At 35.3% G+C, this 12762-nt stretch overlaps 1 protein-coding gene across 4 annotated transcripts in view; it reads right to left on the reverse strand.

Moving 5' to 3' along the window:
* The window catches only part of LOC106884332 (glycine receptor subunit alpha-2), a 206315-nt gene that overhangs the window by 175425 nt on the left and 18128 nt on the right, over positions 1–12762 (reverse strand). The window contains exon 2 of one of the 4 annotated variants that reach the window (XM_052972551.1): positions 8053–8152. The exons of the other annotated variants lie outside the window; for them this stretch is intronic. Coding sequence (XP_052828511.1) covers positions 8053–8117 — 65 coding nt within the window. The 5' untranslated portion in view covers positions 8118–8152. The remainder of the gene's footprint in view (positions 1–8052; positions 8153–12762) is intronic. 4 annotated transcript variants of the gene reach the window in all.

The raw sequence follows: 12762 nt of genomic DNA on the forward strand, positions 1-12762 counted from the left end.
ACACACACACACACACACACACACACACACACACACACACACACAGGCCTGTGCACATTCCAAGATTTGTTCGTTAATTAGAAATGGCAGGTGAGTCAGTTTCGACACGTACAAGTAAAATTTGTGCACAAACACAGACACACAAAAACACAGAGACACAAACATACAGATACACAAAAGGATACACACACACTCATATATACACACAGACACACTCAAATAAGCTTCCATTATGTCGTGTAACTATACATGTTCGCACTCAAATTTATGTACACAAACACAAACACGTACAAATGTATACACTCACAAACAAGCATTACATATTTCAACTAATACAACTACTACTACTACTACTACTACTACACACACACACACACGCCTGCGCACACTGAAACACATAAACACACACACATGCATACACAGGCATTAACGTTACACTGAGACAACACATACACTCGCAGGCCAGCGAACAAGACTATAAATGGTCGCTCAACTTGCAAGAAATGGAAGAAATCTTTCCCTCAAATCACACCCGATAATGTTAAAAATGCAAACATTCATAAGATACTATAAGCCAACATATGGCGTTTGCAGACTGGATGGACAAGGCCAAACATCCTTTAATCACAGCTCTGCTTATGTTGGTCTCATCAGGAGTTTCACGGCAACAGCGGTTACATTTCTTTTAAACTTATTCTTTTCTACTCTATGCACAAGGCCCAAAATTTTGAGGGAGGGGGCCAGTCAATTAGATCAACCCCAGTGCGCAACTGGTACTTAATTTATCGACCCTGAAAGGATGAAAGGCAAAGTCGACCTCGGTGGAATTATTTGAACTCAGAACGTAAAGACAGACGAAATACCGCTAAGCATTTCGCCCGGCGTGCTAACGTTTCTGCAAGCGCACTGCTTTTTTTCTGAAACTTATTGTAAATACACCGTCCTAGATATATCCATTAGTAAGAAGTTTCAGTGGTAAGAAATTTGATCCACAACTACACGGCTCCAGGTTCAATCCCACTGCGTGGCACCTTGGACAAGTGTCTTCTACTATAGTTTTGGGCCGACCAAAGCCTTGTGAGTGGATTTAGTAGACAGAAACTGTAAGAAACCCGCCGCGTAAGTGTGTGTGTGTGTGTGGTAACAAGCTTGCTTCTTAACCACATGCTTCCGGGTTGGGTCCCACAGCGGGGTACCTTGGGCAAGTGTCTTCGATCAAAGCTTTGTGAGTGAATTTGGTAGACGAAAACTGGAAGCCCGTCGTACGTGTGTTTGTGCGTGTGTGTGTATGTGTGTGTGTGTGTGTATGTGTATGCGAGTACATACGTGTGTCCCTTATTTTTAGCGAACGAGAGAACATAACATAGACGAATGCAGGAGTTTGTTTTGGCTATCCCAAGGTAAGAGCTGCTGACTCAGACAAAACGTACTTTATGTTTATATTGCTACATGTGTTAAAGAGCGTGTTTGTATGTGTATGTATTTGCGCATGTATATATATATATATATATATATATATATATATATATATATATATATATATATATATATATATACAGAGTAGAGGAAATTGAAAACGCAAATCGTAGGCAGTCAAACAGATTCCTGAACGCATAAATGAAGATATTCAATCAACGTAATTGAATCATATATATTTATACACATCAGCATAAATCAAGCATGTACAGGCGTGAAGATTCTCCAAGGGTATAAAGAATAAAACGAAACATACATAAAAACATAGAAGAAATACAAAAACATATGAAAATACATATAAAATCATATATAAATAAATATTACATGTAAAGAGTTATGCGTGATAAATATAGGAGGCGTAAAACAAATGAGAGGTTGATAAATATAGGAATAAAAACGTCAACCTTCAAAATGGCAAACCGCTTAAATCGTCTAAAAATCCCTTATAAATCTAGGTTATAAGATAGAAGTGACGCAAGATATCAAGGTTAAGAACAATAAATAAAATAGGATCCGAAAATAAGAGGGTGTTCCATCTACGGCCGTTTCAGGAGTGATCATGGTTACAAGTTAAATACTCCATATATGCAATTTCCCCATCATCAGGATGATGTACTCCTTGGTGGCATAACCTTTTACATGCAAGCTTTATTTATATGTAGTTTTATATGTATTTTTATATATTCTTATGTATTTTTGGTTTTATTCTTTATACCCTTGGACAATCTTCACGCCTCTACATGCATGATTTATGTTGATGTGTATAAATATATATGATTCAATTACATTGATTGAATATCGTTCAGGAATCTGTTTGACTGCCTAAGATTTGCGTTTTCAATGTCCTCGACTCTGTATTTTTTCGTATTGGCTCTCTATGAGCACTCCGTAAAGAGCCCATACTTCCTGTAACATACTTCATGTTATATATATGGTATGTGTGGGTATACATATATATTTAACACAAGTATGGATAAATACACATGCGTGGCACCTTGGGCAAGTGTCTTCTACTATTTATATGTATATATATGTGTGTGTGTGAGTGTCTGTATACGTATATATATACGTGCATATAAGTAAATGTATAAATGTATATATATAGATGTATGCATGTATGTATGTATATACATATACATCAGCATAAACATTTGCACAATTGCTTATCTGTAAATATGTGCGTGAAACAGACGCAATTACCCTTCATTTATAACATATCAGAGAAACAGTCCTTCCGTTTTGTTTTCCTAACATTAGACTGATATCTAAGCCGCCGGTACTTTACCCTTATTTATAATCATCTGTTGTTGTGTACTCGCAGTGAACCCTTGCTTGCAGCACTTGAAATGTACTTTGTCGAATTCTCACGCGGTTGTATACGTGTTTCTTCATACCTAACTACATATATAAATACATACATGCATACACTATATATTTTTATACACATATATACATACATCTGTGTGAGTATACATATGTATATGTATGCATTTATGCTTGTATATTTGAATGGACGTTCTTATACGCACATGAGTGTGTTATGTGTGTGTGTGCGTGTGTGTGTGTGCGTGTGTGTGTGTGTGTGTTCGTGCGTGTATGCTTGTGTGTTTGTAGATACAACATATATATATATACATATGCATCATATGTTTTCACATATATTAGACACGCACGTATAAGCTAATGTATATATAATGTTAATGTATATAAAATACATAATGCCTGTATATATATATATATATATATATATATATATATACATATATACATTATATGTACATATATGTATATATATATATATATATATATATATATTATGTACATGCGTGTGTATTATTTATGTATAAGTATAAATGTAAATGGATATGTGTATATATGCGCATAAGTTTACGTACACATAAATACATATACATGTGTGCGTGTGTGTGTGTATTATAAGAGATATTGCTTCATGTTCAGATTTATTCAGATGCGTGTGAATGAAAATGAATATAAAAATATGTATGTCTGTGTGTATGTGCGTACGTGTGTGTATATGTGTGTGTGTGCGTGTGTGTATACACACACACACGTATGCATAAACGTTCACGAAAACTAAGGCATTCATGTGTGTGTGTGTGTGTGTGTGTGTGTGTGTGTGTATCACGGTGAAATAGATGAAGATAATGTTCTTATTGGTATCGATTTTTGTTGATAATATTGATATTATTATTATAGCTGCTGCTTCTGTCGTTACCGTTTCCTTATTGTTTTGTTGTTTCGTTGTTGTTGCTATTGTTGCTCTATACGTAACAACAGGTTATCGTAGCACTAAGCATACATGTTTACTAACAGCAAAACAACCATCAAACAGCGTCTAGTGACCAACGTTATCGTACTATTATTATTATTATTATTATTATTATTATTATTATTATTATTATTATTATTATTATTATTATTATTATTATTATTATTATCACTATTATTATCATCATCATTATTATTATCATTGTACACTAGCTTGCTTAGCTGGAGATGCGATGACTCATTCCTATCGACCAGATGACGTCATCGCTCCAAAGCTAGGTTTGTGAGGTTTATAATTACAGAAAAAAACAAAACAAATAGTTGAATGCATATCAATACCAACAGCAAAAACAAAATGAAAGTGAAAGTAAATAAATCTTGACTAATATTCACAATAATATAATCTGTTGCATGCTGAAAATAGTAATTATTGTTAAACCATTAATAATAGAAATAGTATAACAGCAACAATTATCTTCATATTAGAAATAACTGTAACCCTCCCCCCTTTTTTTTGGTTCTATCGTAGGTCAAATAATTTTTGTTTTGCTTGTTTTATATTGTGATATTGTTATTATAATATTGTCGTTTAGGTTGTTGTACCTATTGTTGTCGTTGTTGTTGCTGCTGGTGGTGGTGGTTGTCTTGTTATTTGTTTACATTTTCTAATACTTTTATTCTGAAGTTATAAAAGCAAAGTTATGGCGAGTACCTGTACGCGCGCGTACACACACACACACACATACAAACACACATAATCTATATGTATATGAGTATGTATATATATATATATATATATATATATATATATATATATATATAATATAATATAATATAAATAATATATAAATATATGCATATATCCATACATATATGTACATACCTGCATCTATATGTATAAATATATGCATATATGGGTGCAGGACATCAAATAACTAAAACAAATAAAGAATAAAATAATAAAGGAACCTATTTGTGTGCGTGTGTGTCTTTATATGCATATAGATCATTACATGCATACACACACACGCATATATATGCACATAGTCCTATACATATATAATATAATATACATAATTATATGTATGTGCATATATATGTATATATATACATATGTATATATATATATACATACATACATACATACATGCATACATACATACAAATATATACATATCGATAGACATAATTTAAAATATAGTTATAGTTATATTTATACTTCTACATTTATGTATGTATACATATACACTCGTTTAAATATTTTCGATCATCTAAGTACACATGTGTGTCTGTACGTATGTATGTATGAATGGATGTATATGTCACACGCATACGTGTTAGTCTATGTGGGTACGTGTTTTCGTTTTTGCGAAAAGGAACAGGTGCACGTAATTATAATGACTTTCTGTTGTGAACGTCTACGTTTGATATTACTGCTACACGTGATCGTATACACACACACGCACTCACCACCACCACACCTATATATCTTATATAGTAAACCGGAGTTTGTGTGTGTGCATGTGTGTGAGTCCTGTTCCTTAGGGATTCGGAAACTGAGTTGCCGAATTTGACGTATGATGTATCGAAAGATTCAGTAATCTTTCAGCTACCAAATAAAGTTTTTTTTTGCACAACTCTTTTTTACTACAAAAATAACTTCGAAAACGACGTTGGGTCGCACAGTTTTGAGGTTAATTGTTGGAAGTCAAGTAAACTGAGATGTACATATATTGTTATCGTATAGATTGGAACTTCAGTACGAAGTTTTGAACTCATATCTTGTGGTTAGTAATCCATTACCTTAAATTTGAAACCATTAAGTCTTTAAGCATTATTTTACTGGGTTTAGTCTTTCGACTGTCACCATGATGGGGAATCACCTTCAAATATTTAATTGATCCTACTGAGCTCAGCACACATTTAACTCTGACATTTATTTTATAGATCTCTGCTTGATAAACTTTGAGACATAGTGGGACACAATATTCGATTTAACAACAAATGTAAACACACACACATATTAGATGTAAGAATGACTGTGTGGTTGAGAATTTTGCTTCCAAACCACATGATTCCACGTTCAGTCCCTCTGCATGGTACCTTGGGCATGCGTTTTCTACTATAGCCCAAGGGCAACCTCAAACTTGTGGCCTAATTTGGTTGAGGGAAACTACAGTGTCGTTCATCAGAAAATTACCGAGGAAACATGTTTATAAAGAAGAGTTGTTTGCTTCATACACCTCGTGTACCGAAATCTGATGATGATGATGATGTCAAATGGTTTTACCCCCGTCATGTGATCTTGTTGTGCTTTGTCTTGCCATGGATATGTGAGAACCATTCAAATTCCTTCTACAAGGAGATCTAACTAGAAAAATCGCACGAAGCCAATTTCGCATCCTTAGTATAAGAAAATGCAGTGAATTTTATTTCGCATATTAATCGGATGATGGGCAAAAACTTTCGGACTTCTTACACTTGTGTTGTGTGACGTGTAAAACTACTAACAGCAATGGATAAACGGTTGATGCCAGGCGCTGTGTGCTATTCTAATAATTTGGATGGCACCCAAACTTCACGAACAGTCTGTTTTGGGAAATCACAAAATTGAAACTATTCTGAAATAGCTAGCAACATTCTCAAGTTTTACCTGGCAATGAAGTGTAATATGTCATTAAAGGTATAGTTCTTCAACGCTCACCTGGATATTTATGCGGTGAAAGTCAAAGGATTAGCATCAGTGTAATTATTTTCTACTCTAGGACAAGGCCTGAAACTTTGGGGAAGAGGGCCAGTCGATTAGATCGAATCTAGTATGCAACTGGTACTTAATTTATCGACCCCGAAAGGATGAAAGGCAAAGTCGAACTCGGCAGAATTTGAACTCAGAACGTAAAGACAGACGAAATACCGCTAAGCATTTCGCCCGGCGTGTTAAAGTTTCTGCCAGCTCGTCGCCTTAGCATCAGAGTAATTCTGAAAGTTGTTACTAAGACGCCATTTTCAACCACCTGCAAGTCCATATATGCATACGTGCACAGATGCATATAGAATAGTGCAGTGTCTCTGTGTACTGCGTGTACATACGTATGTGCATATACATATATGTGTGTGTGTGTGTGTGTGTGTGTGTACTATATGTATGTGCTTGTGTTATATACATTGCTATATTACTGTTTAAAAGCAGACTTAGACACAACATACATACCCAGATCACATATTCCAAATAAAAGTAATAGAAATCCCCATGAGCCATGTTATGCATTGATTGGTTCCTCCGTTCCACCATTTCATTCCAGTTCGTCTAGAAAAGTGATGCCCGCACGCACGGCCACACATACACACATTTGGACTCTCCTGTAATTTGTTTCTACATTACTGACTAATATATTCCTCTCTGGCCAACTCAATAAAGAATTGTGAGATAAAGTTTGCAGACGGAATCTATCGCAGTCATTCCAACATTTCAAAACTCGATAGATTCTTTGTTTCATATCGGTTAGAAATTAACATATCATCTCCGATAATTTCGATTGCATCAGCATACGCCATCAACAAATCATTTATGCGTAACCTTTACATATATATTCAAATGTACGTTAACACATATTCACACAGACAGTTCCTTAGATACATATGTACATACATAAACATGTATACGTGTATGCATGCATACATTTATTAAAAAAATCTTGAATTGCTGAATATTTGTGGCATCCTGCTGGCTGGTCATCTCACACTTTTGGCTTTGATTTCAGTGTGCCACTGAGGGTTCGTCTAACTGTGCCACTAAATATCCCACAAATCATACACTAAATATAGATGCGCATATTGGATAATGCAGTTTTACATGTTAAAAGAGTTGGAATGTTCATGGTTGAATTGCTTTTGATCTTAGATTTGCTCAACCACTGTTGACCGGCGGCTTAACAACAACATCAAAAACTTGTTTTTAATACTTCACTCGTGCATCCGCTAAACAGTAGCTCAGTCTGTGAGAAATTACAGCTAAATTCTCTGAAAATTACACCCTACCATTTTAGAAAAGGAAGAATGCATTAGACGACATGTTCTTCCTTCTGTTATACGGTAAATTATTTCCTTCTGTAACCACTCAACTATGTCTACCTGGAACAAACGTAGTTGCATGGTTAAGTTTACTTCGGATCCACGTGACTCCGACTTCCAACCATTGGCACCTTGAGCATATATTTTCTACTATAAGTTAAATATACAAAAAATAGCGAGAAAAGAGATAAATCAATGCTTTTTGAGTAAAAATACCTTGTGTAGTTTGTGTTGTTGAAATCTGACGTGCACGGACGATTTCTCGACGCATTCGCCTGCATAAATCCAGAAATCCACGGATTGTTCCATTGGAAATCTGTAATACAATGCTTAAGTATCAATTTACAACGTTTTCTACCTTTTCTCTCTGGGAATGCGCGCGCGCGTGTGTGTACGGTATATGTGTTTAGACAGATAATATATCTATTCATTTCATTAGTTATTGCTCTTAACTCAAGCAGATGCTCGGTTAGCTGCCATATCTGGGCTGGATGCGGTTTCAGTTCTCAAATGTGGTTATTTCCCTTTATTTATGCTACTAACGTTCCCGAGGCCCCATAAACAGCACATTGAAACCTTTCCTCTCTTTCCTCTGGCATAATAGAATCTCTTGTAGCCTGTTATAGCTATTGGTGTTGTTTAGTCTCAAGTAAATTTTGACTTCTCAGACCCTCATCAAAATGATACCAGTTTAAAATATTTTTTAAAGACCATCTCGTCTTTCAGAGATATCAAGAATCATATCTCTATTCCACTATTTCTTTTTTATGACTGCTGAATTTAATATGTCGAGGATTTAGCTGCTATCTTCACAAATTGAGGCACCTGTTAGAGGCTCCTTCGTTCACGTGCTAGTATTCTCATTTATTTGTGTAAGGTTGCGAGCTGGCAGAGTCGTAAACGCGCCGAACGAAATGGTTTGTAGTATTTCTTCCGGTTTAAAAAAAAAAGGGCGAGCTGGTAGAATCGTTACCATGCCGGGCAAAATTCTTGGCGGTATTTCGTCCATCTTTACGTTCTGAATTTAAATTCCGGGGGATGGGGGTGGGAGATCAAATAAATACCAGTTGTGTACTGGGGTGGATGTAATTGACTTAACACCTCCGCCGAAATATCTGGCGAAATTGTTATTTATTTAAGTAGAGAGTTTCATGAACTACAATTAAGCTTCTGAACATGTGAGGAATAAGGCATAAATGTCACACAATCCCTTCCCCAATAATTCTGATACACACACATACACACACATATATACATATATATGTATGTGTATATGTATGTATATGTATATATACATCCTTGCACCCGCACAGGTAAATATATATGTATATATTTGCACAGAATATTGTGTATGTATACATTATATTATAGCAAAGGCGATGCCTCTTTAAACATATTCAAAAGATATTTGTAAAATATAATGTAATATAAAGCTATCTACGAGTTAAACTACAGAAGAAGAAGCCTATTCACCTGAAAGAACTAGACAAACCACACAAGAGAGACGAGCCAGACAAGCCAGACATGATGTAGCAGAAGCGAAAGAAAAAAATTCTGTTAACTTTCTCGATGAAACTGATAACATAATTCGAAAGAAGATAATCAAGCAAAGCGTACAGCGGCGTCTTCGGGTTAATTATATTCTACAAACTACTTCGCTTGACAAGGATAACAGACGATACCGATAAAATTATCATACTTAAAAAAACCAACCAAACTACACAGAAAATGCCCGCTTAAATGTTTTACTAACAAGAATTTACCTGCCCCTAAAACATTTGCCGAGGTCATGACACGTTCAACATAATCAACATTTGCAAGTATTATAAGCTAACAGAAAGGTGACCAGATGCACATAATTGGGTAAGTCTTAGTTTGCAAAGCGATTTGTAAAGACAAAACCCGGAAGTCTTTGATGCCACGACATCTAGAAAGAATGAACTGTACTTCACTTGTATTTAGACCTTGGTTCCACAGTTTGAAATGGTAAAACACATAAAGATGCTCGATCTGCTCCAAACAATAGCTAATTCCTTTTAACCTCACGCTGCTGATAAGTACCAGTAGTATCTAGTACTGATTGTAGTCGACTTTACGGTGCTGGGTACGTTTCTTTCATTCGTTACAATTTACTAAACATTATATATTACCGCAATTTGTGTGTGTGTGTGTGTGATTTAATTTACACTACATGAAGATACAACTAATAATAGTTTCTTGCTTTGGAAACGCAGGTCTAGGCATGTATGTTTATGTATGTATACACACATACACACACACCCTCACACACCTACATACATACATATATACATATTTGCATACATACATATATATATACACACATACATACATGCATGCATGCATGCATACATACACACATACATACATACATGCATACACACATACATACATACATACATACATGCATACATGCATACATACATACATGCATACATACATACATACATACATACATACATGCATACACACATGCATACATACACACATACATGCATACATACATACATATATACCTGTGCGTATGAATGCTACCCTGTATGTTTATTGGTGTGTGCCTGTGTATGTCCGGATGTATGTATGTATGCACGTATGGATGGATGGACGGACGGATGGATGGATGCACGTAAGCACGAATGTATGCATATTGTATATAAATAATTCAAAGCCAGAATTCTCTGAGACACAGTCTTCGGTTAGATTTAGATCTAGTATAAATAGACTGTTGCCAAAATGGAAATGTTACTTTCTATTGAAACTGGATATCATATCGTATCGCATAGGTCATGAATAATATTATCTTAATCTCAGCCACGTGCATACACATACACACACACACACACACACACACACACACACACACATGGGTGGTATTTTAATAGCTACAAGCGATTTATAATTTATATCTACCTATTTGTCTTTTAAAGGAGACATTTTAACAATCATGTATACCCGTACACACACACACGCACACACACGCACACACATACACACACACAAATAGATGTGTGTATGTGGGTGTTTGTTTGTATGTGTGTATTTACTTACTTGAGTCATGGGACTGATAGATAGATAGATAGATAGATATGTATGTATGCATGTATACGTATGTGTGTAACTGAATATATAATGAATGATGGTAGTCTCTCGTAGACTGAGAAAGACTGTTCTGCCACTTCTATATGAACAACCTGAACAAATGATTTGTTTATAGTGAACAAATGTATGTGCTTTTCCTTACCTCAGTCCCGCCATCAAATCTACATTACTTGAACCAGTGCACGGGATATCGCACGTCATGACGGTTCGCAGCGTTTACCTACCGGTGTCTGCTGCTGAAGATGGGACAACCACTCTGAAATGTATGCGTCTAAATGTCTGGTTAGGATGCACTGTTAGCTGAAGTGTATATTGACACCTATTTATCTATAGCGAGAAATTTTCTCCATGACAAAATACAGTGAATGGCTTTTGCGGTTCGAATGTGCCTTAAACATATTTGAACTGGTAACAATTTGTACTTATACACGCCATTGTTTAGCGCTGTCACTTCGTAGAGTAAGAGAACGCATTGTCCTACAGACTGATTACTTTCCTCTGAGCAGCAGATGATGAAAATGCGTGGGAAGATCGTATTCAAAGTTTGCTTTGATGTGAAAGGATGGAAAAGTACACTCCAGAGAGGTGATTGTTATTAATTGTCTGTTATAAGCGCTTTGAATTGAAAATATGGATAAAAAAAAAACAAAGCAGGGTGAGGTTACTTTAGTCAATACTAAGTTAAAATGCTTTGAGAGTTACTTCTATAGTAATTGATGAGATGGCGTAGGAAGGAAAGGCGTTCCAACAAGGAGAGTCTCCACCCATAACAGAATTATTTTGTTGTTTTTCCTTTTCTTTCCCGATTTTTTATGTAATGGTTTGGGTGGTTTTTATATAGTTGGATTGCAGAGGGTGATATAACTGTAATTTGTAGGAGGAGAGGGAGGAGGCAGACGTGATACGGTTATCAGAATATATGTAGGCGAGAGAGTGACTTAGCGGAAAGACAGGATTTCAAACATGAACGGTTTTCTGTGGTGTTCTGCTTGCAGATAGGTATACCGACGGGAAAACACACACACACACACACACACACACACACACACACACACACGTGTACACACCAATACACACACATACATAAATACATATGTAGGTGTGTGAGTACATACGTATATATAAATATTTATGTATATGTATGTATGTGATGTATGTATATATTATATTTATCACAAGTGTGTGCATATTTACATACATGTATATATGTGTATGTGATGAATGTTTCATTTTATTTTGTTATATCATATATTATAATATATCATATTGTACTCTATTGTGTTGTATCATGTTATGTTATTTTATTTCATTTCCTATTATATAGGATACGCGTGTATATATTTATGTGGGGCTAATCCCGAAAGTTGTTGAAGTTGAGTAGGAGGCGAAACGTGTAGGAGGCAAGCAGGCAGACAGGCGAACGTCGAGGAGTTTCAATGATCGTTGTAACTTCCGGCTTAGGCAATCAATAGTGCATTATGTCATCGTTTTTGGAAAGCTAGTGAATTTATAATGATTACTGTTTGTTACTGATTGAGTTAATATTCCTGTAACGCTATTCCACACGGACACAATAAACTAAAGTCCATTAATGTACTTGGCATATCTTCTGTTCCATGATGATAGGACTTACATAATAATTCCTCGATATATGATGCAATAGCACTTAAAAACACATAGACATACACACACACACACACGTACAGACGTATACATATATAAACCTACACATATACACGCAATCATATTAAACATTTACAAAATCAGTTGTCTTTTAAAACAATTAAATATATATATATATATATATAT

The sequence above is a fragment of the Octopus bimaculoides genome, chromosome 13, assembly GCF_001194135.2.
Source record: "Octopus bimaculoides isolate UCB-OBI-ISO-001 chromosome 13, ASM119413v2, whole genome shotgun sequence".
Lineage (NCBI taxonomy): Eukaryota > Metazoa > Mollusca > Cephalopoda > Octopoda > Octopodidae > Octopus > Octopus bimaculoides.